Source organism: Cyanistes caeruleus, unplaced genomic scaffold, assembly GCF_971803275.1.
Source record: "Cyanistes caeruleus unplaced genomic scaffold, bCyaCae1.hap1.1 HAP1_SCAFFOLD_267, whole genome shotgun sequence".
In the NCBI taxonomy this organism is placed as follows: domain Eukaryota; kingdom Metazoa; phylum Chordata; class Aves; order Passeriformes; family Paridae; genus Cyanistes; species Cyanistes caeruleus.
In genome coordinates, this window is record NW_028256043.1 from 20309 (window position 1) to 47500 (window position 27192).

A 27192-nucleotide genomic window follows, 5' to 3' on the forward strand; every position below is an offset into this window, starting at 1 on the left:
CATCTTCTTCTTTTAGAGGTTTTTGGGTAGTAGCAGGTGATTGGATAGAGAATGCCGCAGTGCAGCACACAACGTCTTGGGTCATAGGGTCACTAAGAAAAATAATTTACATGTCAATACTTAATTGGGAAAGATTAAGAATAAAGATAAAAAGGCTATGCAGTTCAAGGCCATTTTGTGCTATTCAAGCAAACTAGAGCCAAAGCTGTGGTGGACTGAACTTGTGCAGAAAGTCTGGGGAAGACCTGCCAAGTCTTTTGATAATAAATATTAATAAACGCAAGAAGCAAGAAGCAAACAAGCCTTTGGAGAATCTTTCCTGAAACAGAACTGAGATAAGGGAAACTCCCCTTTGAGGAGGTATCCCAGAAGGGCTTAGCCCTGAGGAGACCAAGATTCCACAGCAACAAGTGGTGTCCCATGTCTGTCGGTCAGTAAGAGCTCAAAGGATTCGATCAAAGCCTGCCTGGATCAGAGCAGCCAGTTCCTGAAAGAAATCCATCTGGATGAAAATATCTGCTACCAAATTCCAGAGCTTCAAGGGCCCAGGACTCAGAAACATCGGATTCTGCTGGTCAGTAATCTGAAGAGATAGCCAGCATGTCTGGTAAGCTCTGTCCAACCTAGGAGATGAGATGGAATATTTCTAAGGAGGAACAGGCAATTTTACAAAAATTAGAAAAAATAATAGAGCAATCCTTATATGAAATTCCAACGAAAGAGTTGGAATTTTTACTGGTCTGGGTGAGAGAGAATTACCCCACCATTAGCAAGGAGCAATTGTTTGAACCCTATATATGGGCAAATGCAAATATGAGGTTAAAAGAGTTAGAAACCCCGGGAATGTGTGTCCATGGAAATATGACAGAAACAAGTCATACTGTCTTTAATGTAATGTATCACAGTCATTTTCCAAAACTGCCTTGCCAAGGGGGTGGAACAGGGGGAGAGGAAACCCAGCCACCCAGATCCGAACTGCCCTTTCCAAAAGCAAGGGAAACCCCCAAATCCCTCAACAGCGTGGGAGCCCCTGATCCCAACGCCTCAGAGGATTTGGGAAAAGAGGGAGAGGTGTGGGGGAAAGCTGAAAAAGCAGAGGGTGTTGCGATTACTATGGAAAGCAAAGTGAGCAGTTTGGAAAAGTACTAAAAAGTAGTAAAATCCATAAATTCCTAAAATGGATTTATCTCCTAAAAAGGAATTCCTCTCTAAATACGGGATTTTAGAATTTTTTAGAATTTCAGAATTTTTTTCGTATGGTACAAAACCCGTTGGAGGCTCAGCCGTTTATAAAACTGAAGCCAGAGCGAATTCATGGAGCAGCAGCGCTACCTTGTGGGAAAAAAGCATCACAGCAGCTTCTAATTTTTTCTACAAATACAATCGAGAATATTTTAGACAAAAACGACGCAATATCATCAACAGCAGGCGAAGGAATTCCTCTGTCATCGATTCAAATGCCACATTCTCTGCTTCAAGCCGATATTTCAGCTTTTCAAAAGACTGCTCCAAAGGACTGGTTCTCAGGACAGGACATCTCTTCTTCGACAAGATTACAATTTTCTCCTGTTTTTCAAGATTTAAAGGAAGCTGTGTGCATTCACAATCCACAACCACTGTATTTTTCTACTATACCTACAGCTCCTCAACAACCAAAGCTACAATCTATATCAAATCTCCCTCAAAGAGGAGGGGGAGGACCTGATATGCAGGTACTTCTCAAGGAAGGAGCTGATGCTTTCAGAGAAACTGAGGATATTACAGTATTACCAGTGAGGCTTGGAAGAAGAGATGATGTTCCTAGATGGGAGCCTGTGGATCGCTCTCTTTTAAAGGATTTATTAGATGCTGTGGAAGGAAAAGGACTTGGTTCTCCATATTTTCAGCAATTATTAAGAGGTCTTTTCCTCAGCCATGAAATGACACCATATGACTGCAAGTATATAGCCTCAACAATTTTCACAGATTCACAATATATACTGTGGAATTCAAGATGGAGAAAAGCTCTCCTTGAACTGAGGAACAAATATGCAAGAGGACCGTATGCAGACATCACAGCAACTCAAATGGCAGGAGTAAATGTGCCGTATCACAAGCCAGAAATTCAAATAGCAGATCTGCCTCCAGAAGTGCTTTGAGATGTTGTAGAAGCATCTGAAAAGACACTGCTGCAAATTCAATCTACTGGAACCTCAGAAGGCATCTACACAGAAGTGAAGCAAGACCCTTCAGAGCCTTTCACTACCTTCATTGAACACCTCACACAGGTGATTGACCAGCAGGTGATGGATGAAAAGGTGAAGCCACACATGCTTCAAGGCCGTGCCTTCGCAAATGCTAATGCAGAGTGCAGACGTACTGAGAGTGCGTTGCCTGGATATCCAACCATGGAAGAAATGATAGAGGCATGTAGCAAGATAGGCACTCCGCATGTTGCAAGTGTTTCGACAGAAGAATTCGAGAGAATGCTCGAAGAACAACTCGAAGGATTTATGAAAATAGTAAAGAGTATGGAGTCAGGTTTTCAGTGACTCAGCTGTGCAGGTGTGATGGAAACATCACTTCATGAGGGAGCACACTTTCCAAGTAGGAAACTGGGAAACATGAAAAAGAGCTGCCCATTGCAGAAAGAGGTGCCCATTGCACCTTTGTCCCAGGTGCCGAAGAGGAAAACATCATCCCAGCCAATGCTATTCAAAAACAGATGTAGAGGGAAAACCTCTAGCTCTGCTGGGAAACTCCAAAAACAGTGCAAAGAGTCACCACATGATGACACAAATGGAGATGGAGCGACAGCCTCAAAGTCAATTCCATTAAAGGCCTCCGGTCAGAGAGTGATCATCAGGGAACGCCAATCAGATTCCCTCAGCAAGACCATTTGTCAGTTTCCGAGGGATCCAGGCTTATTGCCACCAGGTGCACAATGTGAATTGGCAACGTCCAACTTGGTTTGTTTTTTGAATGAAGATCATGCGGTACTCCATACAGGAGTCTCCGGAACATCGAAAAAAGAGGCAAGACTTCCTGATTATAGGCAAGGACAGATGCAGTATTTTGGGGCTTGTTATTTATCCATGTGTTGTTTCTGCAGACCAGAATGAAGAATTGACGGTTTTAGCTCAAGCTTTACATCTTCCATGGATCCTTTCGGCAAAAACTTTAGTAGCTAAAGCTATTGCTTTGCCTCTGCATGCAAATTATCCAATCAGACCATTGATCAGCAGGCAAGTTTTATCTATTAATGAGTCTACTGAAGTTCATGCCACCTGGGTAAAGCAGATAAGTCGCGATAGACCTGTAATCACCTGCAACTTGACATAAAATGGCAAGACAGTGTCAATTCAAGGGACGATGGACACAGGTGCCGATGTCACAGTCACCTCACATCTCTTCTGGCCCCAGGAATGGAGCTTAAAAACTCCTTTGAGTACCCTTTCAGGCAAAAAAGGAAAAGGATATGCTTGTGTCTCCACAGGTGCAGGACCAAAGTGGGTTCCTGCAAAGTGCGTGAAACCGTATCAAGCTGAGAAACAAGCAGGCGAAGACTCCAGAAATCAAGAAGCCAGTACGCAAACGTGATTTAGCATGAAAACAGCATTCAACATCTTAGACATTGAACAAACAGCGTGCAAAATTTATGGACTGAGGACTTTGTGAGGGAGGGGTGTTTAATACAGAAATTTAAGAACTTTTGCGAGAGATAAGGTTGTTGAATAAGATCAATTAGCCATTGTATTTGTGCCTTATCTTTTGTTGGTTGCCTTATGCAACACAGTTTTGCCATGAATCAGTCGAGAGAAAATGTCTGGAGAGCTTTGACCAATGTGTCAAATCTAGACATCATCTGCTTGACTCATTCAGGGTCAGGGAAGCCATTCTAAAACGAGTAATCAAAGAAAAAAGTTGGTTTTTTTGGCAAAGAGAAGGGGGAGATATAGGAATCCAGAAATGGAGAGACATTTCTCTGTTTGTCCTATTCTCCAAAACAGTATCAATCCTATTTGCCATTGACAGAAAGGCTTCCAACTCTTCCTGGGTAAACCAGGATTTATAAAAAATTAAGTAGAAAGTAGTAGAAGGTTTAGTATGCCACTGAGGTGAAAAATATAGATTTTAGAGGGGTTTAATACATGGAGGATGATTTAAAGATGGAGGAAGAAATGTGTGGTCTTTTTTAGCTTTTCTTCCTTCTTCTCCATGATTCTGCAGTTTTTGGGAGCACAAAGAATGTTTGGTTGAAAGTTAGTTGCAGTTTTAGTTATGTAAATAGATATAGAAAACTTAGTTGTTAAAATATAAAAACAATACATGTATCCATAGTTAACAAGGTTAAAAATAGATATAAAAATGAGGCAGCTGCGTGGTTCGGGGCCATTTTGTACCATCAGAGCAAAATGAGCCAGGTTGTGGTGAATTGAACTTGTGCAGATAGTCTGGAGAGACCTGCCAAGTTTTGTAATAACCTTCTAATAAACATGAGAAACAAGATTCTAATGAACTTGGGAGTTTTTCTTCAAACCCAGAGAACTGAGATAAGCGGGACTGCCCACGAGGGAGGATCCCAAAGGAGCTCAGCCCAAAGGGGACTGAAAAATCTGTGAGGAAAGAAAAACACAGAAGTATAGAAGAAGAGAAGAAAAAGAATAAGAGAAGTTACAGGTTTTAGGAGGTCTGTGATAGAGATGAGGAAGTGTTAAACTCGTTCCAACCAGCTGCCCAAAGCAGTGCCTTTAGTCTCTTTTCAGCTGGGGAGTAGCACCGGCCTTGTTGAACGCAGGCAGCAGCACGAGCAGGGCTCCTCCAGCAGCAGGGACACACCATGAGCCAGGAGGGGACCGTGGCACCAGAGGAGACTGTGTCACCAGAGGGGATTGTGGTACCAGAGGGGATTGTGGCACCAGAGGGGACTGTGGCACCAGCCGTGCCCAAGGCCTGAAAAGGGTGGCAAAGTCAGGTGGTGCTGCCTGGCTGCATGAACAGCTCAGGCAGGGTGTGGTGAGGAGCCAGGTCTGGGGGCCATCCAAGGAGTCCTGTCAAGAGTAAATGGTTCTAATATTCTCTCTGAGACAAAAAAGGGGCAATCTTTTGAGTGAACTGAAATGCTAATAAATATTTGCTCACGTATGGTGGGGTTTCTGTGCAAATGGGCTTTGATGGGAAATTTCTGACCACATTTGGTTTTGCTCTTTAAGTTGAGCAACTGAGGAGCTTTGTTGAGGAATGGAGAATTGTTTGTAGCTCAGTATTTTCTCAGGAGGAGCCTTACATTTTAGCACAGGAGGAAGATAAGGCAAAGGTTTAAAAGCTTTCCCCTACTGAAGTGACACACTTTCTGAGGAGTCTGAGGAGAATTCCCCTCAGCCTCTGCCAGGGCTGTTTGCCTCCTCTGCAGGCTCAGGATTCTAGGAGTTCCAGGAGACTCAGCTGCCACGGTATTTTCCTCTGAATATTTCTTGTTGTGCAGTATACAGGGAGAATATTTTGTGTGAGATTCTCCTCTGGGCTTTGAGGTGAATCTCAGTAATTCTGTTGATTTTCATGTCCAGATGAACTTTTTGTAGATAGAAAGGAAAAGGGAAGAGGCACCATGGAAAATTAATTGCTCAAAATTTGAGTGGCACAACCACATTAAAAATGAAGTCTAAACTGAAGAAATCTTTTATTTATTTTCTTTTTCCTTGGTAGGTGGGTTAAAACATGAAGTGTAAATAATGTTCTTTGAAAAGGTTCAGCCAGAACCCAGCTGTATGAAAATCAAAAGGGATAAGGCAGGGCATGGGAAGAATCTTCAGCCCTTCCCGTTGAAGGTAAAAGAGTAGGACAAGTGCCTCTGGCTGTTACCCACAGGTAATGTGTTATTTGAAGCCAAGAGCAGATGCCCCAAGCTGCTGGTGGCCCAAGCCCTGCCATGGCTGTCCCACTTTCAGTCCTAGCTGGACCAGGGTGGCCGGCTCGGGAGGGGAGGAGGTGGGGGAATCTCAGGGGGCTTCCTCTTCACAGCCGGGCTGGGGGGCCGTGGGGGAGGCACGGAGTGCTGGTGCTCTGCTTTCCAGGTCGACTCCTGCTTCTGAGGCCACATCTGAGAGCTGATGAACGAGGCAATCTCTGGGCTCCCTGAGGGCAACGGAGAGTCACACCTTCTTGGCTGGTATGCTGGAGCTGCAGCAGGGTGACTGTGGAGAGAGGAGGTGGCTGAGGCCCCCAGCTGCCATGGGCACTCAGGGACCCTCCTGCACAGCAGGGCCCAGAGCGGCCAAGGCTCCCCAGCAGGGCTGGAGCTGCTGGCACAGCTTGGCCCAGCTGGACAGCTGCCCCTCAAGGCCCCGGCGAGCAGGGGATGGCTCTGGGCAGGGTCCCTGGCCAGGAGCGGGCCCCAGAGCACCTCTGCCTTTCAAGGGCAATCTCATCCCCGCTCTTTCTCCTGCCCACCTTGCTTTGCCTCTGCCCGCTGCTCCTGGGGCTGCTCTTGGCCAGGCAGCCTCAGTGGGAGCCAGCACTGGCTGCAGCCCCAGCGGGCTCCCCAGGACAAGGCCCAGCAATTAAGAGGCCAATGAAAGGCCTGGGCAGCAGCAGAACTCTCAGCAGAGTTATTTGGGCAACCACTGATTACCCACAAGTGCACAGCAGCCTCACTGGGAATGTTTCCTGACTATGAGCAGCCTTTCAAGAAGCTGGAGGGTTGAGATGAACAACAACTTACCGTTTCTTGTCCTTCCACCACCAGAATCCAACATAGCACAGGACCATGGAAAGTGGCACTGTGAACAGTGTCACTGCTGTGCCTATCATGCAGGACTTGCGCACATCCTGCGGGCAGAACACTCTTGGGGTGCTCGGTGGATTCTCAGCATTTATACTGGACTTGCCAAGTGCATCTGTGGGAGCAATGGGCAGCGTGAGCCTGTGCTGTGCTCCATTGCTGAGCTGGCAGCACGGTGGATACGGCCAGGACATTCTCTGTTTGCCCCAGAGCTGGGGCCTGCAGGCACCTTGCCACCCCTTGGCACAGGCTGTGCCACCCAACAAAGCCCAGAAGGCCGAGAGCAGAGCCCGGGACAGCACAGCTGCTTGGGCAGTGGCCCCTTCCAGGGACACGGGCCAAACCCATCCCTGAGCAGCCACTGCCACCCCTGACCCTCCCTGCTCTGTGACAGCTCCCCCAGCCCAAGGGGACAGAGCCAGGCCCTGTAAGGGGCCAGTGCATCCCCTGCCCAGTTGGGAGCCAGGGCTGGCTGTGGCCGTGGGCTCGTGGCAGGGCTCCCACTCGGGGCTGCTCCTGTGTCTTGGGCCTCTGGATGCTTAGGGGCAGCTCCAGGAGCAGCTGCAGGGGGAGAGATGTTGGTGCACAAGTCCCGATTCCCAGGGGCTGGGAATGAGCTCCAGAGGCCTGGAAGCCACGGCACCTCCAGCTTTGGCTGCTGCCGGGCCATGCAGGCCCTGAGGGAAGAGCTGCTGGCACACAGCCCTGCCGAGGGAGAGCCCAGCACAGCAATTACCTCCTGTGCCTGGGCCTGGCATCTCCTCCTTTCCTGCATCAGGAGATGGCACAGGGCCATTCCTTCCTCTAGCATATGCCATCATCTGCACAAACATCTGCTCCAGCACTTGAGAAAGGAAAAAGGACAGCTGGATAAGATAGAACTGCTCACCATTAGGGGAGGTGGTATCTTCAGGAGGCAATAGTAGTCAAAGTCATGGATAAGGGTCAGGAAAATACCCAGATTATTGGGGCTGGGCCAGGGCCCTCCCTCCTCCAAACATCCCCTACACCTGATCTAGCCCAAGACAGAAATTTCAGGGGATCTCAGGGTGTGCATGGCCCATGCTGCAGTTTGGGCTCCCTGTCAGCTGATGCCAAATGCCTTCCTGCAGAGGCTGGGGAGAAGCTGCAGCCAGGCCAGGCTGGGAAACAGCCCTGCAGGCCATGAAAGCAGCAGCGGGGCAGCAAAGCTGCCATGGATCCCTTCCTGCTGTGCCAAGCATGGCGTGTCCAGATGTGCCCCTGGCTGCTGAGTGTCAGGAGGAGGCTGAGGGACATGAACCCACCACGGTGTCTCTCCAGATCACTCAGCATCTTGTCCAGAAGTTGGGATGCCTCCAGGGATTTCTTGTCTTCTATCTCTTTGTTCTTCCATCTTGGAGGACCTTAATGGAAAGTAGTTCCATTTCTCCATCAGTCCAGAGTGGCAGTGAGTGCACCTGGGTGACTGCTGCCCTCCAAGGCACTCCCTCCTCTCTGCCTTCCACTCAGGAGCAGGAGCAGGGGGACCACGTGCCTGCAGTGTCCCCAAAGTGGGATGGAAGGAGCTCCTTGCATGGCAGTCAGGGGAGAAAGGACTCCCTGGAGCTGCCAGCAGCTCTGAACTGCGCCCCAGGCAGGGCCAGGGCTTGGCAGCAGCAACGGGAGCAGCTCAGTCTCCCTGGGGCTGGCAAAGGAGCCACACAAGGCACAGCCCCGGGGCACAGCCCTGGGCCCGGCCCCTTCCTCTTTGCTCTTCTCTGTGGCTGCACAGAGCACACGGAAGGAGACACTGGCATTGCACATGGGAAGAGATTGACAGCTAAATACTCATTCCTCCCACTGACAGCAATGCTGTGGGATCACTCAGGGCTCCAGAAGGGAGCAGAGCGAAGTTTCCAGAATACATCAACCTTCAGATTCTTAAGGGAAATGGCATGAGAGTGAGCTCTTGCCACACTCACACTGATAATTCTGTGCAGAAATGGACATAGAGAACTTGCCTCCAGCATTCTCCATGGATCTCAAACCATTATGTGCCAGGGCTTTCAGATGCTCCATGTCACCATCCCAATCTAGAAGGGAGCACAGATCAGAACCATTCCATGGTGAGCTGGGATCCCCTTCTGCCTTAGGGAACTGGGCACTGCAAGGGGGTCGGGGAAGGCCATGGGAGCCACATGTCAATGGACATGGCCAAAGCTGCAGAGGGGCCTGGGCAGCTCTGGGCTGGCTCTGAACACTCAACACCTTTTACATGCTCTGGGCAACATCCCTGAAAGGCAGGCACTGCCAAGCAGCAGAGATTTACAGCTCAAGCCTCAGCAGGGCTCAGGCCCAGAGGCACAGCAATTACCTTCTGGGGCTGTGCCTGGCATGGCCTCCCTTCCTGCAGCAGAGGCTGCCCATGAGCCACTGCTTCCTCCGGGAAATGGCACTTTCAGCACAGCCTTTGGGTTCATCTCTGGAGAAAGGAAAAGTGATAACTGGATTGGATGGAACCATTCCCCTTTCAGGGAAGTGGTATCATCATGATGCGATACTAGTCGAGGTCAAAGATAAGGATTAGGAAATCATAAAAACTTATGGGATTGGCCAGAGCCCTCCCTCCTCCAAACAGTCCCTACACCTGATCTAGCCCAAGACCAGGAAATTGCAGGGGATCTCAGGGTGTGCATGGCCCATGCTGCAGTTTGGGCTCCCTGTCAGCTGATGCCAAATGCCTTCCTGCAGAGGCTGGGGAGAAGCTGCAGCCAGGCCAGGCTGGGAAACAGCCCTGCAGGCCATGAAAGCAGCAGCGGGGCAGCAAAGCTGCCATGGATCCCTTCCTGCCGTGCTGGGCACGGCGTGTCCAGATGTGCAGAGAAAGCCCCCAGCTGCTGAGTGTCAGGAGGAGGCTGAGGGACATGGACCCACCTTGTCCTCCCTGCAGCATTTCCTTCAGCATTTGCTGCATGGTATTGGATGGCTCATGGGGTTTCCGGTGTCCTGTAGCTTTGTTCTTTCCTCTTGGAGGACCTAATTAAAAAAATATATATCCATTTCCCAGGAATGGATCCTACAAAATCAGGGTTCAGCTTGTGGGATCAGCAAGGACACCATACTCACCCCTGTGACGGGAGCTGGGCTTGCGTGCAGCATCCGGCCCCGGAGCCTGGAAAGTCCTCCCTGCAGACACACCTGTAACTCAACAGCCACAGAAGCTTCAGTCATGTCTGCTGATCTGCACAGGCAGCACTGAGCCACAGGAGTGCTGAGGGGATCACGCAGGGCGAGGGCACACACGTGCACAGCTCTGTCCTGGCACCTGCAGCGATGCTGCCCTGGCTGAGCTTTGGGCTCTGAGCTGGCAGCTCTCCCAGGGGGAAAGGCCTTGACCTACCCTCACCATCTCCCAGAGCCTCAGTCCTGGATGTGGGTTGAGAAGCCAGATCACCTTCACCAAGAGGCTTGGCTGCAAAGAAAGGCAGGACAGAAGAGTTCCCATGGCACTGTAGGAGATCCTCAGGCTCCCTGGGGCTGGCAAAGGAGCCACCCGAGGCACAGCCCCGGGGCACAGCCCTGGGCCCGGCCCCTTCCTCTCTGATCTTCCTTGTAGCTGCACAGAGCACATGGAAGGAGACACTGGCATTGCACATGGTAAGAGATTGACAGCTAAAAGCTCCTTCCTCCCACTGACAGCAATGCTGTGGGATCACTCAGGGCTCCAGAAGGGAGCAGAGCGAAGTTTCCAGAATCCATCAACCTTCAGACTCTTAAGTGAAGTGGCACATGAGTGAGCTCTTGCCATATTGACACTGATTATACTGTGCAGAAATGAACATTGAGAACTTGCCTCCAGCATTCTCCATGGGTCTCAAACCGTCATGTCCCAGGGCTTCCAGATGCCCCATGTCACCATCCCAATCTAGAAGGGAGCACAGATCAGAACCATTCCATGGTGTGCTGGGATCCCCTTCTGCCTTAAGGAACTGGGCACTGCAAGGGGGTCAGGTAAGGCCATGGGAGCCAGATGTCAATGGACATGGCCAAAGCTGCAGAAAGGCTTGGGGAGCTCTGGGCTGGCCCTGGTCACTCTCCACCCTCATTACAGGCCCTGTGCAAAATCCCTGGAGAGGTAGCAAAACCAGCCAAGGGTCCCTGGGGACTCTGTCCCTCCCACAGAGGAAACCCACCCTCAAGCCCTGGGGAAAACCATCCCCAACGCTTCCCAGGGAGAAGGAAGTGCTGTCCCAGGAAAGGGAAGCCAGGCCGTGGGCTCACCTGCTCCCTGTGCTTGCCATGGAGCAGCCTGGGCAGCCCTGTCAGGCAGGGCCACTGCCAGGAGGAGCAGGAGGAAGAGGCGCAGAGCAAAGGCCATGGTGCCTTGCCCACTGCCAGTCCTGCAGCTCTTGCTGCCACCACTGTCCTGACACCGCTGTCCCAATGTCAGCACCGCTGCTGCCGCCGCCGCTGCTGCCACAACAGTCGTGGTCAAGGACTGACTGCTTGGTCCTTGTGGTGCTGTGCAACCACGGGGCTCTGGGACCTCTGTGACCTCAGAGCCTGCTGTCACCTCAGCCTGCTGTCACCCCAGAGACTGCTGTGACCTCATGGCCTTGGCTGTACCCCCCGAGTGTACTCCCATCTGTACTCCAATCTGTACTGGACTGATTGTAAATCTTTGACTTCATCAAAGGGTCATTGCTAAACAAAACCTTGGTTTTGCCTGCTGACATTGCTGGTCATGTTCTGTCCCATGAGATGCTCTTGATGGTTGCCTCTTTTCCTGGGCATGGCACTGGAGGAGGTCCAGGCCCAGGTGATGCCACTGAAGGAAATGTGCCCTCAGCCCAGGGACACTCAACACAGACTCCCCCAGCCCCTCAGTGCCCCGCTGCTGGTCACAGCAGCCCCTGCCTGGCTCCTGCCTGCCCACACCGTGGTCAGCCCCACCTGCTCCTGGACATGGAGCTCAGCCAGGGCTGGTGCTGTGTAGGCTTTGCTGGTGGTGCCAGCCAGACACTGGGGTGACAGCTCCATCTCTTTATTGGAACAGAAGAGCTGTGTCAGGCCCTGCCCTGGCAGGAGGGACCCACCTTCAGTCCAGGCCACAGAGCAGGGCGGGTCCCTTCAGGGACACAGGGTCTTGCTTTGGGCGGTGGCAGCATCTGCACAGCAGCAAGCTGGTAATGCAGCTGTGACAGGGACATCACGTATGGGCATGGAGATGTGAAATGTGTGGTGCAGGTGTCCCTGACTGAGGTGTTTGGCCTTTCCTGTGAAGCTGCAGAGGGGAACCTGTTGAGAGAGGAGATGGCTGAGGCCCCAGCTGCAGCTGGCACACAGGGACCCTCTTGCACACTGGGAGATTCTCACTGTGCTCACAGTTTCCCTCTGAAGACTAAGAGCTTAATGTGGATGGGCTTAGCAACTGGTCTGCAGGCCAAAGAATTGAGGCAGCAAAAGAACAAATTGACAAAATACAAGTTTATCCATAGCAAGGAAGAAGGCAAGGCCGTTAGCATGGAAACCAATAAAAAGGTGCATAAGGCGTATTTGCAGTTGCAATAAATGGAATTGGTTTGTGCTAACTAAATTGTAACTGTTATTAAAGTTATTATTAGAAACAATCAAGAATCAGTGTTACAAAGCAGATGTACCCCTTTGTAGATGTTACATGTCAAAATTAAGGTACAGGATGTAGTTTAAAAGATAAATGGTGTCTCAAGACCAAAATGGCCTTGAGATGGATCAAAATTAGAACAAATTTCGGCATTGGACGTAAGGATTAGTAAACATAAGGCTAATTAGTAGACTAACATAACACAAGGTTTAGTACACACACACAAGCCTGTAAGGTTATCCAAAGGACAATGAGGAAGAAGAGAAGCCTTTGCCAAAAGACCACTAAAAGAAGACGGAAGACCCCATTGCAACAAGTGAGGCATGTGCCATGAAGAAAAATAATGTTAAGTCAGAAAACTCCGAAACAGGAGGAAACTTACAGGAAACATTAATGAATATGTATAAGCATACAGTATATGAGTTTAGCTTGAAGTGCTTTGTTTTGAAGGTGAGGCAGGGTGGGAAGCCTCCGTACCCTGGTGGGTTTTGCTTATGCTTTAATCATACTTAATTACTAGTAGATTATATATATAAATTTTAATTTTTTATTAAACTGTATTATTTTACTAAACTATATTCTTTTATACCACACTACTGTTCAGTTTAGTAAATTGTATTCATTTTTAATTAAACTGCCATTAAGCCAAGGGACCTAGTTGTCAAAATTCTAATTTCATTTATAACAATATTTTAACAAAGAAGGTTGGTACAACAACATTGGTATTTAAAAAACATGACGCAATATGAGCTATATTAACAAAGAAGGCACCTTATGGTGACAACATTCTACTCTTCAAACTGTAAAACATCTTTGTGTACTGATCAGGAGGTCAGGATTTACTCTTTACAATCCTGATGCTGAATGTCTCCTTAGGCAGTCTGCTCACAGAGAAGAATGAATCCCTCGTGAGCTGCCCCTGTTTGGTCAACCTGCTCCTCACCCCGAGCCTCAGCATGTCTGACATGGCCCACCTGGGACTGACATCCCAAAACATTGATAACATTACTCTTTATAATTTTTCTTTATCATTAAAATCTAATTAATTAAAAAAATAAAATTTTATTTTTTTATAATAATATTGTTCTGTATTTTTAGAACCTAATTTTTATATTTCTATAATAGAATTGATACAATTTTAGGAACAAAAACCATTATCGGTCCTTGGTTCAAAGTACCACAATTCCCTTCATTAATTAATTGACCACTATTTCTCCCTCTGTATGCTAATTTGTCCTACTTTTAGTGCTTTGATCATATTTTTTAATCATTTTCTCAGACAGGGTAAAAGGGACCACTTTGGGGTCCATGGAAACTTTTCTGGGGAACATTTGGGGCAGTTTTATGTCTGACGAGGGAATTTAGAGAGAACTTGGAGGTCTGGAGGACACTTGGGGCAGCCAGGTGGGCACTTAGGGATTCTGTGGGACAATTCGGGGTCTGGGGGAGCACTTGGGGGTCCAGGGGGGCGCTTGGAAGTCAGGGAGGGGAATCTGGGGACACTTCGGGGTCCGGGCGAGTACCTGGGGGGCTGTAACAGGGAATCTATGGGGCGCGGGGGATGATGGGAGTTGTAGGCGCCGGTATAATACGGTTTAATGGGGCCGCGGAGCATCACGGGAGTTATAGGAGTAGCTCCAATAGGTTCCGGTGGGTCGCGGGGCATGACGGGAGATGGAGTCATGGCAGGAATAGCGCTCTGTGGGCGCCGCGGAGCATGATGGGAGCTGTAGTCCCGGAAGTGGCTCGGAAGGCGCGTTTGGTGGCGTGGGGAAGCACTTGGAGAGCACTTCTGCGAACGAGCCGTGGCTGCAGTTCCTCGGGGCGAATGTATACGGCTCGGGAGCACTTGGGGGGAACCTGGGGAGATGTAACCGGGCTCTTTGCGGCGCGGGGCACGGCAGGAGGTTTGGGCGTGGAACCGTGTTCCGGGATGATGGGAGATGAATTCCCAGCCGTGTCTGGAAGGGGCATCTGTGGGGTCGGGAGCATTCAGGGATCCAGAGATGCTTTGGGGGGTCCTGAACGGGCGCTGAGGGGGCACTCGGGGATCTTGGAGGGTCTGGGGCACACTTATGGGACATATGGAGGGTGATCCCGGGGTTCCGGGGAGTGCAGGGCATATTCCAAGTTCCTTCCAGCATGATCCCATTTGCTCTCAGCTCTCCCAGTCAGCCTCAGCACGATCCCATTCACTCCCAGTATATCACATTTGCCCCCAATCTGGTCTCAATTGCCCCCTGCAGCCTCCTACTCACTGCCAGTATCATCCCAGTATGATGCCAGTATGATCTGTCTCCCTCAGTGTGATCACAGGCTCTCCTGGCATGGTCCCAGCTGCTCCCAGTATCATCCCAGTATGATGTCAGTACACAGCCAGTGCAATCTCAGCCACTGCCAGGACGATCCCAGGATGATCCCAGTACAAACCAGTCCCTGCCAGTGCTGCCACTCCTGGGATCCCCCAGCCCTCTCTGTGTTCCCCCCTCCCGCATCTCCCCAGAGGAGCCCCAAGGGCTGGCAGTCCCCAGCCAGGGTCCCCAGCCAGCCCCAGTTTTGGGGGATCTGCAGCCCCCAATTTTCCCAGTTTCCCTCTCCTTTTCCTCAGGCCGGGTTCCCCCCGTCCCCAGCGGGTGGGAGCAGTGGAGAGCCCCGCGCTGCCCATCCCGACCTGTCCTGGCTCCATCCCCGCTCCTGCTGTGGGCTGTGAGGGGTTCGGGAACGGGGCACCGAGGGTGTCACTGCTCCTGGGGGAGGAGGGGGAGGGATGGAAGAGGAGGGATGAAGGAGAGCAAGACAGGATGGAAGTAGGAGAAGGGAGTGGTGTTAGGGAGGAGGTGGAGGAGGGAGGAAGAGGCGGAGCAGGAGGAAGAGGAAGAGGAGGGACAGAGGAGGATCAGGGAAAGGAGAAGGAATCACGAGGTCCAGCACTCCCTGAATTCACAGCTCCCACCCGTGGGATCATCACCCCGCATCCCCCAGCTGACCAGGGTGGGGGAGCTTGGCCCTGGTATTTTGGAGGGTTCCTGGGTTGGGTTTTTTTGTGGGTGATGTTTGAAGAATGAAGAACTCCAAAGCTGTATGCAAAATGCCCCTTGGGGGAACACTGGGGGGTCCTGGTGGCAGCTGCTGGCAGAGGCAGCCTGGAGGAGCAGAGCCCTGTGTCCCCCAGGACCCCAAAGTGGGGAGCCCAGAGAGGGGGAGCGCCACAATTCACGGGACCCTCAACAGCCTGGAGAGGGGCAGGGGGGACTCCTTGGACCCCCTGCACCCCAAAGCAGAGAATAAGGGGAGAAGGGACTCTGAAGCCCCAAAAACCTCCAGCATCCCTAAGTGCTGAGATGGAAACGGGGAACTTCTCGGATTCCTGGCACTCCCAGCAGCCTGGGGAGGGCAGGGACTGAGTAGATTGGGGACCCCCAGTGCAATCGTGACCTCCAGGAGCTGGGATGGGAGGGAAACCCTGAACACCAAAGGGGAGAGACCAGGGATGGGGAACTCCTGGGAGGCATTTTCAGGGCTGAATCTGGGTGTTTGGGGTTTTTTATGGACTCCAGATGCCCGGTGACTTCTAGAGATGAACATGGGCAGAAGGAACCCCCTCAGCCCATGTGCTCATGAATCATATTTTTCCCCAAGCCAGGATTTCCCATTCCCAAACTTTGGCCAGATGGAGAAGGAGGCTGTGAGGAAGAGGAAGATGCCCCAGGACACCCAGGCAGGTGAGGAGGAAGTCAGTGCCCCTTTCCCCCTCTCTCCTGCTCCATCTCCCAGCCCAGCATGGCCCCCAGCTGCAGGACAACCCCACTGCCGACACCGTCCTACCGGGGACGCACTGGGGGGATCTCCTTCCCCTTCCCTCTGGCACGGAGGCAAATCCCATCCTCTCCTTGTCCTTCCTCCCCCAGACAAGGAGCTGAGGATGGAGACCAGGGAGGACAAATCCCTGGGCAGAACCTCATGGAAGAGGCCATTTTGAGCAGCTCCACAGCACAGAAATACAACGGGGAGGAAAAGCCCTGGAGATCCCACAGGAGGAGGGGCTCTAAACCCATCCCAGGGTGCTCTGAGGAGGAAAGACCCACCCTGTGCAGGGAAGGCGGCCGGAGATCCAGCCGAGGCTCTGAGCTGGTGGTCCATGAGCAGCTTCAGGATGGGGAGAAGCGCTACAAGTGCTTGGAGTGTGGGAAGAGCTTCAGCTCAAGCACCAAATTGATCTGCCACCAGATGATCCACACTGGAGAATGGGCCTATGAGTGTGGCGAATGTGGGAAGGGCTTCAGCTTCAACTCCCAACTCATCATCCACCAACGCATCCACACTGGGGAGAGGCCCTACGAGTGTTCTGAGTGTGGGAAGAGGTTTCAGACCAGCTCCCATCTCCTCAGGCACCAGCGGATTCACACGGATGAGAGGCCCTTCCGCTGCCCTGACTGCGGGCGGGACTTCAATCAAAACTCAAACCTCATCACCCACTGGCGCATCCACACTGGGGAGAGGCCGTACGAGTGTGGGGAATGTGGGAAGAGCTTCTGCCAGAGCTCCCACCTGATCTGCCACCAGAGGACCCACACTGGAGATCGGCCCTATGAGTGTGGGGAATGTGGGATGACCTTCAGGTGTAGGTCCCAACTGATCATCCACCAGATGATCCACACTGGGGAGAGGCCCTACGAGTGCTCCGAGTGTGGGAAGAGGTTTCAGACCAGCTCCCGTCTCCTCAGGCACCAGCAGATTCACATGGATGAGAGGCCCTTCCGCTGCCCCGACTGTAGGAAGGGCTTCATGCAGAACTCCCAGCTCATCACCCACCGGCGCATCCACACTGGGGAGAGGCCCTATGAGTGTTCCCAGTGTGGGAAGAGCTTCTCCAGGAGCTCTCACTTGACCAGACACAAAGAGAGGCACCAGTAAGGGAAGCCCTGCGAGTGCCCCAAGTGCAGGAAGAGTTTCATGTGCTGCTCCAGCTCCATCCCCCATGGGAGGACCCACTTTGGGCAGAGCCCTGATGACCCACGTTCCCAGTGATCTACGTTTTGAAGATGCTGGGTTGGTGGTCATTTTGATTTGGCCCTAATCTTCTTTTGATTCATCTTCATCCCTTTGGAACAGACAAAATTGGGGTAACAATCAACAGATTCAACAAAAGCATCTAAAACCTCACTTTTTACTAGTTCTTCAAGGGAATCTGGGACTCAGGGATGTGCTTGGGAGGGTTTAGGGGGTTATTTGGTGCAGTTGTCTCCATTTCTTGGCACTCAAGGAGATGAGAGAGTTCAATCTGTCACCTCAAAACCACTCAATGACATTGGAAACTTCTCACTCCCCACCCCCTCCAAAATTTTTGGATTCCACAGCCCCTCAGGGTGTGATGTCTTAAGTTTTAGCTTTCATATTTTTCATATTCTGCACTGCCTAGGTTTGTAGTTTTGAACTTCATATTAAGTGTTAGTGAGCTCTCTTCACAGAGGAGGTAGACAAAACAATTCCTTTTCTAGCTTGATACCAGGGACAATTATTACAGGTTCCAGGCCCAAAAGCATAAACAAGGGTGGACTGAAGAGAGAAAACAAGAACAGGACTTCGTCATCTGAAGCTGTAATTGGACCATGAACCCCAATCTGCAGATGGACCTCAGCTTCTAAAAATGTGAGACCTCATGATCATTTGTCCATTTTTGTGGCAAATTTTGGTCCATCTTGGGTGTAGCCCTGGCCAGGCTCTTGTACTGCCCAAGGTGTATCCTTTTAGTCCTTTTAATAAACTTTATCCTTAACTCTGTCTATCCTCTGTTCTAGGTCAGCCTTCTGAAGGCATCAGGTGGAATGGGGTTGGAAGGGGATTGGGCAAAGTGGGATGCAGATCAGGAGGGGTGAGATGGGCATTGGGTGGGGCAGGATGGGTGGGAGGGGGCTTGGGAGGTGTGAAATGGGGAAAATCGGGCTTGGGAAGGGTCTTGATGTCCAGCAGGGATGGGAGATTTGGGGTTGAGATTGGGAGGTGGGGTGGTGAATCAGGCAGCCAAAGTTTGGGCATGAGAAAGTGAGGCAGAGGCCATTACTGAGTGAGGTTTTTATATATTCCACGTTCCTCAAGAGATTTTCACTTTTAATAAAAATACCTGAATCAAAGACAGGAAAAATTTTAATGCTAAAGGAAAAACCAGTCCCTACTGTCCCTCGGGGAGTAGAGGATGCAGTAATTCCCTCAGTATGGGAAACAGACATACCAGGAAAATCTAAGTTGGCACAAGCAGTACATGTGGAATTAAAAGAAGGGGCAAAAGCTGTACAGGTCAAACAGTATCCCATAAAGCGAGAAGCACAGCAAGGAATAGTAAAGATTATTGATAATTTTTTGAAGTACCAAATTCTGGAAGAATGTGAATCAGAATTCAATACACCAATATTTCTAGTGAAGAAACCAAATGGTGGGGACAGACTAGTACAGGATTTGAGAGCAATAAATGGAATAACTAAAGATATTTACCCAGTGGAAGCTAATCCTTACATGTTGTTGACATCTGTGAAAGAGAAATAGAAATGGTTTACTGTAATTGATTTAAAAGATGCCTTTTTCTACATACCCCTTGAGAAAGGAAGTAGGAAACTGTTTGCCTTTGAATGGGAAAATCCAGAAAATGGAAGGAAAACCGAGCTCACCTGAACACGACTCCCACAAGGATACAAGAACAGTCCAACCCTATTTGGAAACCAGCTGGCTAAGAAGCTGGAGATTTGGACCAAGAATGGGCAAGTACTGAGAGAACAATACCTGCTGCTACAGTATGTCAATACACTGACAGCTACAGAAGAGAAAACAACCTGCATAAAGGTAACAATTGAAATTTTAAATCAGCTGGGAATGGGAGGATATAAGGTGTCTAAGGAAAAGGCACAAATTGCCCAGCAGACTGATTTACCTGGGATGTGAAATCTCACAAGGGCAACATAAGCTGGGTACTAATCATATTCAAGCTATTTGTGCTATTTCAGAACCCCAGAACCTGCATGAGCTGCGAGTTTTCCTTGGGATGACAGGGTGGTGCCACCTGTGAATCATGGACTATGGACTAATTGCAAAAGCCCTGTATGAAGCCCAGAAGACACAACCATTTACCTGGGGCAAACCACAGAAGGAGACCTTCCTCAAACTGAAGGAGGCATTGACAACAGCTCTGGCATTAGGATTGCCTGATTTAGCCAAAGATATTCACCTGTTTGTGCATGAAAGATCACACCTAGCACTGGGAGTGCTGACCCAACCTTTGGGAGGCTGGAAAAGGCCGGTAGGCTACTTCTCCAAACAACTTGACAACGAGAGTGCCGGATGGCCTTCGTGCCTGTGGGCAGTCGCAGCCACTGTGATGCTGATACAAGAGGTTAGGAAACTCACGATGGGTAGAGACATAGATGTCTACGTGCCACACATGGTGACCACTGTTTCAGAACAAAAGGGGGGTCATTTGCTATATCCAAGCAGGATGATGAAATTCCAGGTAATCCTGAGTGAGCAGGATGATGTCACACGAAAGACAACTAACCTTTTGAATCCAGCTTTGTTCCCATGTACCACAACAGAAGACGGCCCATTGGAACATGACTGTGTGGAAGTGATAGAACACACCTGTTCAGCTAGAGCAGATTTCAAAGATGTCCCACTGGAACAGGCAGACTGGGAGCTGTTTACAGATGGAAGCAGTTTTGTGGAGAACGGGACCAGATATGCTGGATATGCGGTAACAACAACAGGTGCAGTGGTGGAGGCAAAGGCCTTGTCAGCAAACACATCTGCCCAACGAGCAGAACTGGTTGCCTTGACCAGGGCATTAGAGCTGAGTGAAGGGAAGAAAGTAAATATATGGAGAGATTCAAAATACGCTTTTGGAGTGGCGCACGTACACAGGGCACTGTGGAAAGAAAGAGGACTGCTGTCTTCTAAAGACACACACATTAAACATCAAGATGCAGTCCTGCAATTAATAAAAGCAGTATAAAAACCTGAGCAAGTAGCAGTCATGCACTGCAAAGCTCACCAATCAGGAAGCTCCAAAATTCATGAGGGAAATCGGAAAGCAGACTGGACAGCCCGACAAGTTGCTCGAGAAGTGCAAACTGCAATGGCATTGATACCTTTAAAAACTCCTGTATCTCAATTCAATTTACCTCCAGAACCAAAATATTCAATAGAAGATGAGAAATTGGGACGCTCACTGAATGCACAGAAGAATTCAGAAGAGTGGTATGTGACTACACAGGGATAAGTAGTGGTACCTCCCTTGATAATGAGAGAAGTTCTACAAATTAAACATAACGAACGTCATGGGGTGCAGAGGCATTGGTGAAATTGTTAAAACCAAATTTAATTTCAGTACGGATGTTAACAATGGCAAAATCAGTAATGTCAAAATGTGAAATTTGGTTAAAAAACAATCCAGTGGCTAGACAACAGGCACAAATAGGAAGAATTTGGGTAGGAGCAGAACCAGGAGATTATTGGCAAGTAGATTTTGTAGAATTACCAAGAACTCGAGGATACAAATATCTATTGGTAGGGGTTGAACACATTTTCAGGATGGCCAGAAGCTCTTCCCTGTCACACAAATCAAGCAAAGGAGACAGTCAAGTGGGTACTGCAAGAAATCATTCCAGGATTTGGGGTGCCTCTAGGAATATCATCAGATAGGGGCCCACATTTCATAGCCACAGTAGTAAGGGAGGTGAGTCAGTTGCTGGGAATAGCTTGGGATCTCCACACACCACGGAGACCCCAATCCAGTGGACAGGTAGAGAGGATGAATCAGACCTTGAAGAAGCAAATCAGCAAAATATGCCAAGAGGCTAAACTGCAGTGGCCACAAGCTCTACCAATAGCACTGCTGAGGATTTGGATAAAGCCTAGAAGCGGGATGTCAGTCAGTCCTTTTGAGATATTGTATGGGAAACCATAGGAATCCCCTGAACCTAATGCAAATGTACATGTTACAGGGAAGCAAGAGGTGTAGAATTATGTTGTCTCTTGGAAAAGCTCTAGCTCAACTTCAGAGCACCCTTGTGTGGAATAGGCCGCTGACTCTTGAGAATCCAGTTCATGACATCCCCCCGGGAGATGAAGTGTACGTTAAAAGCTGGAACGAAGAACCATTAAAAGAAAGGTGGAATGGACCCTATCAGGTACTGTTAACTTCCTTTACAGCAGTCAAAGGAGCTGGACTGGATCCCTGGATAACTTACACCAGAGTGAAGAAGGTTTCCCTTGCACTGTGGACTGTGCAAACTGTAGGACCAAGGAAGCTGCAGATAAAGCAGGTTTGATTGTTTCAAATGTCTAGGTTGCTAGTGACTGTAATGGTGATTATTTTATGGCCTTTAGTGCCATCAGTTGGAATCAATGTTACCTTGAGATGTGAAATGCTAAAGGATCAGCTGACAACTCTTCATTTTAGAATGAAGAGGGATGTGGGGGTGCAGCCTGAAACACAAGTGATAAAAGTCTCTAATACCATTTAGGCAGAAAATGTGATGATTGGATTAATTAAAGATTTTGCCAACATGCAAAACACCAGCAAAATAACTGTCTGTCTGCCAATACCAAAGGCAGCAGGAGACCCAATAAGTTGGGGAATTATACCATCAAAATTACCTGAAATACAAAAGAATAAAAATGAAAACGTGGGCTGTGTATTGCAAATAGATTACCAGTACCCAAATAAGACAGTGTTTGAAAATGCTCTGAAGCCAAAGTATTCATCTATATGGGATTGTCATGAAAATGGAGGAAAGGATGAACCAAAACTAGGCTGGTATGGGGGATTAGGAAATTATGGATGGTGTTATGAAAAGATAGTAAAGGTTATTAAAGAAAAGATTCCAGTGTCACAATGGAAGTATGAAAGGAAAGAAAAGATCGGGCTGAAGCTTGAGACAGTGCATGGTGAGTGAGTGTGCTTCAGAAATTCCAATACATGTCAGATAGCCCTTGGTGCATTAAGTGGGAAGGCTCTGAAAATGAAACAGATCCATAAGTACGGAACACTGCAAGCAGTAGTAGAATGGAAGCAGACAAAGTGAATTGGTGGGTATGTAACAAAACTTAGGACTGTACTTCTGATGATGAGGAAATAAAACAAATGCCACTGCCAGTGGTAGCTCTGCGAATTGGATGTGCCTGCAGAGGAATCAAGCATAAACAAGGTGAAAAAAATGACAAGATAGGACAAGTGATCCAAAAGGTAGTATGGAGCAGAAGTACAGTTCAGAGTCCAGGCCAATTCGTGTGGGCAGCAAGCGATGGCACCTGGACAACACATTTGCCTGTAAGTGGAAAAGTAAAAGAGACTACTTTAGGCCTCCCCACCTTATGCCCAATTTGGAAAAGGTCCCCATTTAAAGGAGAACATGAACTTCTGCAAGTAAGGACGAGACAAGAAGTTCAGGAAAACAAAATTGAAGATGAAGAAAGATGGCAAGAACCCTCCAGTAGTATAAAATTTGAGTGAGCTCTGGAATCCTTGTTTAGTCCAAGACCAAATTACAATAACAGTCAGGTAGAAAGATTGGCAGGAGTTACCAGAGGGATATAGAGAGCTAAATGTACAATTACAAGCCACGACTAAAATGACCCTGCAAAACAGATTGGCTTTAGATATGTTATTGTTGAAAGAACACGGAGTATGGGGGTACCTAAAAGGACAAATTGATCACTGCTGCATCCACATCCCAAATGGAACTGCAGATGTAGAACATGACATTAATCAATTAAAACCAATAGAACATGAAGCACAGAAAGAGCAGCAAGATCTGACCACAAGTTAGTTAGATAAAATTTTTGAAGGAGTGGGATGGAATGTGAGCTCATGGATCAAATCTATTCTTAAGAGTCTGATAATCCTACTGATTGTGTTCTTAGCAATCTGGTTAATATATGCAGTTCTGAAAGGAGAGATAAAGAAAAGAGTATCCTGGAACCAGAAAATAATAAAGGCACTGACCCGGGACAGAGATCCACATCCGCATTTGTCATCTTCGAGTCCTCCAGAGTGTAACAACGCTTATGAAAACTGTAGATTCGAAAATGAACATCAAGTATAAACTCAGGGGAAAAAGACTCTATATAGTGAAAGCATTACATTAATTCTAGTAAAGTGAAATACTTTCAAAGGGGAGAAATATGTTACTATGGGGTTTAATGTTTCTGAAAAGGTTTCTTAAAACCATGAAGAAGTAGGCCGCAAGAATGTCTGGTATTGGGGATGGTCTAGCAAGCTGAAATGTTTACGGTAATGGGAACTGGTACTTGGGGATTCCAAGATACCCACCCAGAGATCAGATTTGTACATATTTGTACAAGGATGTGTTAACTGTCATGAAAAAATATTGATAAAGCTAATCAAGCAATATTAATGAAGCAATATTGATAAGGTTGTTACAGTGATTACTGCTCCAGCTGAAATTGTAGAAATATGTGCACTTTGGACAAAGATGAAGGAGCTAGATTTGGGTTGCTGATACCCCTAGATCCCGCACGCTTCAATAAAGCACCTGCATATAATCAATCTGTGATTATGTGTGTTCCTGAACGCTGACATCAGCGTCTCCCTGCACCCAGGGCAGCTCCCACCAGAACCCTTCCCTGATTTAATTCCCAATCCAGGAGCTACAACAAGCATGGGTGAAGTTCTGGGGGCTGGCAGGGAAATGTCACTGTAAGATCTTGCTGCACTTGGCTCTCGGCCCCTTCTCAAGAGCTTTGCCTTCAAGGGCAGGAACATCTTTTCCTTGCTGGCAACTGCAATTCCAGACTCTTGGAGTGTGTGCCATGCAGGACCACACAGACTGGGATCCATGGGCTGGGATTGCACAGACTGGGATTGCACAGACTGGGATTGCACAGACCGGGACCATATGGATCAGCACCAGAGACTGGGATCACATGGACCAGGACCACATGGACCGGGATGGCTGCACCGGAACGATGCAAACCGAGGTGGTCCCGCCCTGCTGAAAGCTCTCTCCCAGTTCCCTCCCAGTTTTCTCCCAGTTCCCTCCCAGCCCTTCCCAGTCTTGCCCGGGGGCACGGCCAAAACTGCCTGGAGTGAACGCGGTGGTCCCGGAGCGATCCCAGAGCTGATTCCGGTCCCGGTGTCGATCTCTGTCCCGGAGCTGTGGTGGTCCCAGTGTCCGTCCCAGCGCGCTCCCAGTCCCAGTCTTTGTCTCAATCTCACTCTCAGTCCCAGTCTCGGTCTTGGTCCCAGAGCGGTGCCAGTCTCAGTGCTGGTGCCAGTGTTGGTTTCAGTCCTGGTCTCAGTCTTGGCCTCGGAGCAGTTCCTGTTCCAGTGTCAGTGCTGGTCCTGGAGCGATCCCGGTGCTGATCCCAGTGCTGCTCCAGGAGCTGTCCTGGTGCTGATCCCAGTGCTGATCCCAGGGCTGGTCCTGGAGCGATCCCAGTGCTGATCCCAGTGCTGGTTCTGGAGTGATCCCGGTGCTGATCCCGGTGCTGGTTCTGGAGTGATCCCGGTGCTGATCCCGGTGCCGATCCCAGTGCTGATCCCGGTCCCAGTCACAGTCTCGGTCCTGGAGCCGTGCCAGTCTCGGTGCCGGTGCTGGATTCAGTCCCAGTCTCAGGCCCGGTTTAGGTCTCAGTCTCGGTCTCAGTCTCGATCTCAGTCTCACTCCCAGTCCTGGGACTGGTCAAACCGAGCCCTTTTCAGGTGATTTTAGATCACTTTTGGGTGTTTCAGGCCAGTTTGGGTGATGTTGGGGCCCTTTGGGTGATTTGAGGCAAAACCAGTTACTCTCAGGGTGGATCTTGCACCCATTTGGGAGATTCAAGGGTGATTTGAGGCCATTTGGAGTGGGTTTGACACCAGTTTGGGCAATTTTATGCCCTTTTGGTTGCACTTTGGACACCTTGGGATGACTTTAACCCCATTTGGCTGATGCTAGGCCAAACCATGCAGATTTAGCACGGAGTTAAGGTCCCTTTGGATGGTTTTGTGTTTCACCTTTGTTTAGTGAAATATAATCACTTCTAACATTATTTTTCCCATGTTTTATTCATGAAAATCTTCATAAAAATTCCCCCAAATGTTCTCAAAATCCTGCAAAACTCCAGAAAAAAACCACAAAATACCCCAAACCTCCTCAAAATCCTGAAAATTCCAGAAACATACAACAAAATTCAAGAAAAATCCCACAAAATTCCACAAAAATCTTCACAAAACCCTACCAAATTCCAGAAACATCCCACAAAATCTCCTCCAATTTCCACAAAATCTAAGAAAAATTCCCCAAAATTATCAAGTCTCCTAAAAATCCCCCAAAATTTCTCAAAATCCCACAAAATACCAGAAAAATCCCTCAAAAATGTCTAAAATTCCCATAAAAATACAGAAAAATAAAAAAAAAATTCAAGAAAAATCACATAAAATTCCAGAAACTACCCACAAAATATCCACAAAATTCCTCAAAATCGAAGAAATATACCTCAAAATTCTTCATGTCTCCTCAAAAATGTAAAAAATTCCACAAAAATCGCACAAAATTCCAGAAATATCCCACAAAATCTCCTCAATATTACAAAAAATTCAAGAAAAATGCCAGGAAATTTCAGAAAAATGCCACAAAAGTACCTGAATCTTCTCAACACCCTACAAAATTCCAGAAGCATCTCACAATATCTCCACAAATCTCCACAAAATCTCAGAAAAATTCCACAAAATTCAATAAAAATCACACAAAATTCTAGAAAAATCCATCGAAGTTGCAGAAAAATCCCACAAAACTCCCTAAATCTTCTCAAAACCTCAACAAATTCCAGAAACATCCCACAAAATCTCCTCCAAATTCCTCAAAATGAAAGAAAAACCCCACAAAATTATTAAAAACCCCCACAAAATTCAACAAAAATACCAACAAATTATAGAGAAATCTCACAAAATTCACAACATTTTCCCCAAACCCTACTAAATTCCAGAAACATCCCACAAAACCTTTAGAAATTTCCACAAAATTCCACAAACATCCCACAAAATTCCCTAAATCTTCTCAAAACCCTACCAAATTCCAGAAACATCTCAAAAAACCTTTAAAAATTTCCATGAAATCTAAGAAAATCTTCTCAAAATTCTTCAAGTCTCCTCAAAATCTCACCAAATTCCAGAAAATTCCACACCATTCTAAAAAAATCTATAAAATTCCAGAGAAACACTACCAAATTCACTAACACTTCTCAAAACCCTACCAAACTCCAGAAACATCCCACAAAACCTTTACAAATTTCCACGTAATCTAAGAAAAATCCCTCAAAATTCTTCAAGTCACTTCAAAATCCCTCAAAATACAAGAAACATCCCACAAAACCTTTACATTATTTCACACAATCTAGGAAAATCTCCTGAAAATTATTCAAGTCTCCCCCAAATCCCACAAAATACTAGAAAATTCTACAACATTCCAAAAAACTCGCAAAAATTCCAGAAACCTCCCACAAAATTCCCAGTCTTCTCAAAACCCTGCCAAATTCCACAAACATCCCACAAAACCTTTACAAATTTCCACACAATTGAAGAAAAATCCCTCAAAATTCTTCAACTTTCATCCATATCCCACAAAGATCCAGAAAAATCCCCCAAAATTCAAAAAATCCCCCCCACAAAATTCCCTAAATCTTCTCAAAACCCTACCAAATTCCAGAAACATCCAAAAAAACCATTACAAATGTAAACACAATCAAAGAAAATCCCTCAAAATTCTTCAAGTCTCTTCAAAATCTCACCAGATTCCTGAAAATTCCAAAACATTCCCAAAATATCCATAAAATTCCAGAGAAACCTTACCAAATTCCCTAA

General features: G+C 48.1%; 2 protein-coding genes across 2 annotated transcripts; one reads left to right on the top strand and one right to left on the bottom strand.

The window, feature by feature from the left end:
- Positions 1–5635: 5635 nt before the first annotated feature.
- Positions 5636–11218, bottom strand: LOC147645478 (uncharacterized). The gene is made up of 11 exons (XM_086874568.1): positions 11003–11218; positions 10575–10646; positions 10122–10193; positions 9848–9919; positions 9656–9757; positions 9096–9203; positions 8743–8814; positions 8047–8145; positions 7497–7604; positions 6701–6875; positions 5636–6173 (listed from the first exon to the last, which is right to left on the bottom strand). The coding sequence occupies exons 1-11, from the start codon at positions 11097–11099 to the stop codon at positions 5930–5932; spliced, it is 1221 nt and encodes a 406-aa protein (XP_086730694.1). The 5' UTR covers positions 11100–11218; the 3' UTR covers positions 5636–5929.
- Positions 11219–14095: 2877 nt separating this feature from the next.
- Positions 14096–18120, top strand: LOC147645479 (uncharacterized). Its single transcript, XM_086874567.1, has 3 exons — positions 14096–14174; positions 15988–16066; positions 16253–18120. The coding sequence occupies exon 3, from the start codon at positions 16305–16307 to the stop codon at positions 17256–17258; it is 954 nt and encodes a 317-aa protein (XP_086730693.1). The 5' UTR covers positions 14096–14174; positions 15988–16066; positions 16253–16304; the 3' UTR covers positions 17259–18120.
- Positions 18121–27192: the final 9072 nt, after the last annotated feature.

What these genes read in the sequence shown, in the direction of transcription:
- LOC147645478 (XM_086874568.1), bottom strand. Translation starts at nt 11,099, where the DNA reads ATGGCCTTTGCTCTGCGCCTCTTCCTCCTGCTCCTCCTGGCAGTGGCC. An exon ending in GCCAGGCACAGCCCCAGAAG is followed by an intron (nt 8,815 to 9,095) that starts GTAATTGCTGTG and finishes GCTCCCTTCTAG; the next exon opens with ATTGGGATGGTGACATGGAG. An exon ending in TGATCTGGAGAGACACCGTG is followed by an intron (nt 7,605 to 8,046) that starts GTGGGTTCATGT and finishes TCCTTTCTCAAG; the next exon opens with TGCTGGAGCAGATGTTTGTG.
- LOC147645479 (XM_086874567.1), top strand. Translation starts at nt 16,305, where the DNA reads ATGGAAGAGGCCATTTTGAGCAGCTCCACAGCACAGAAATACAACGGG.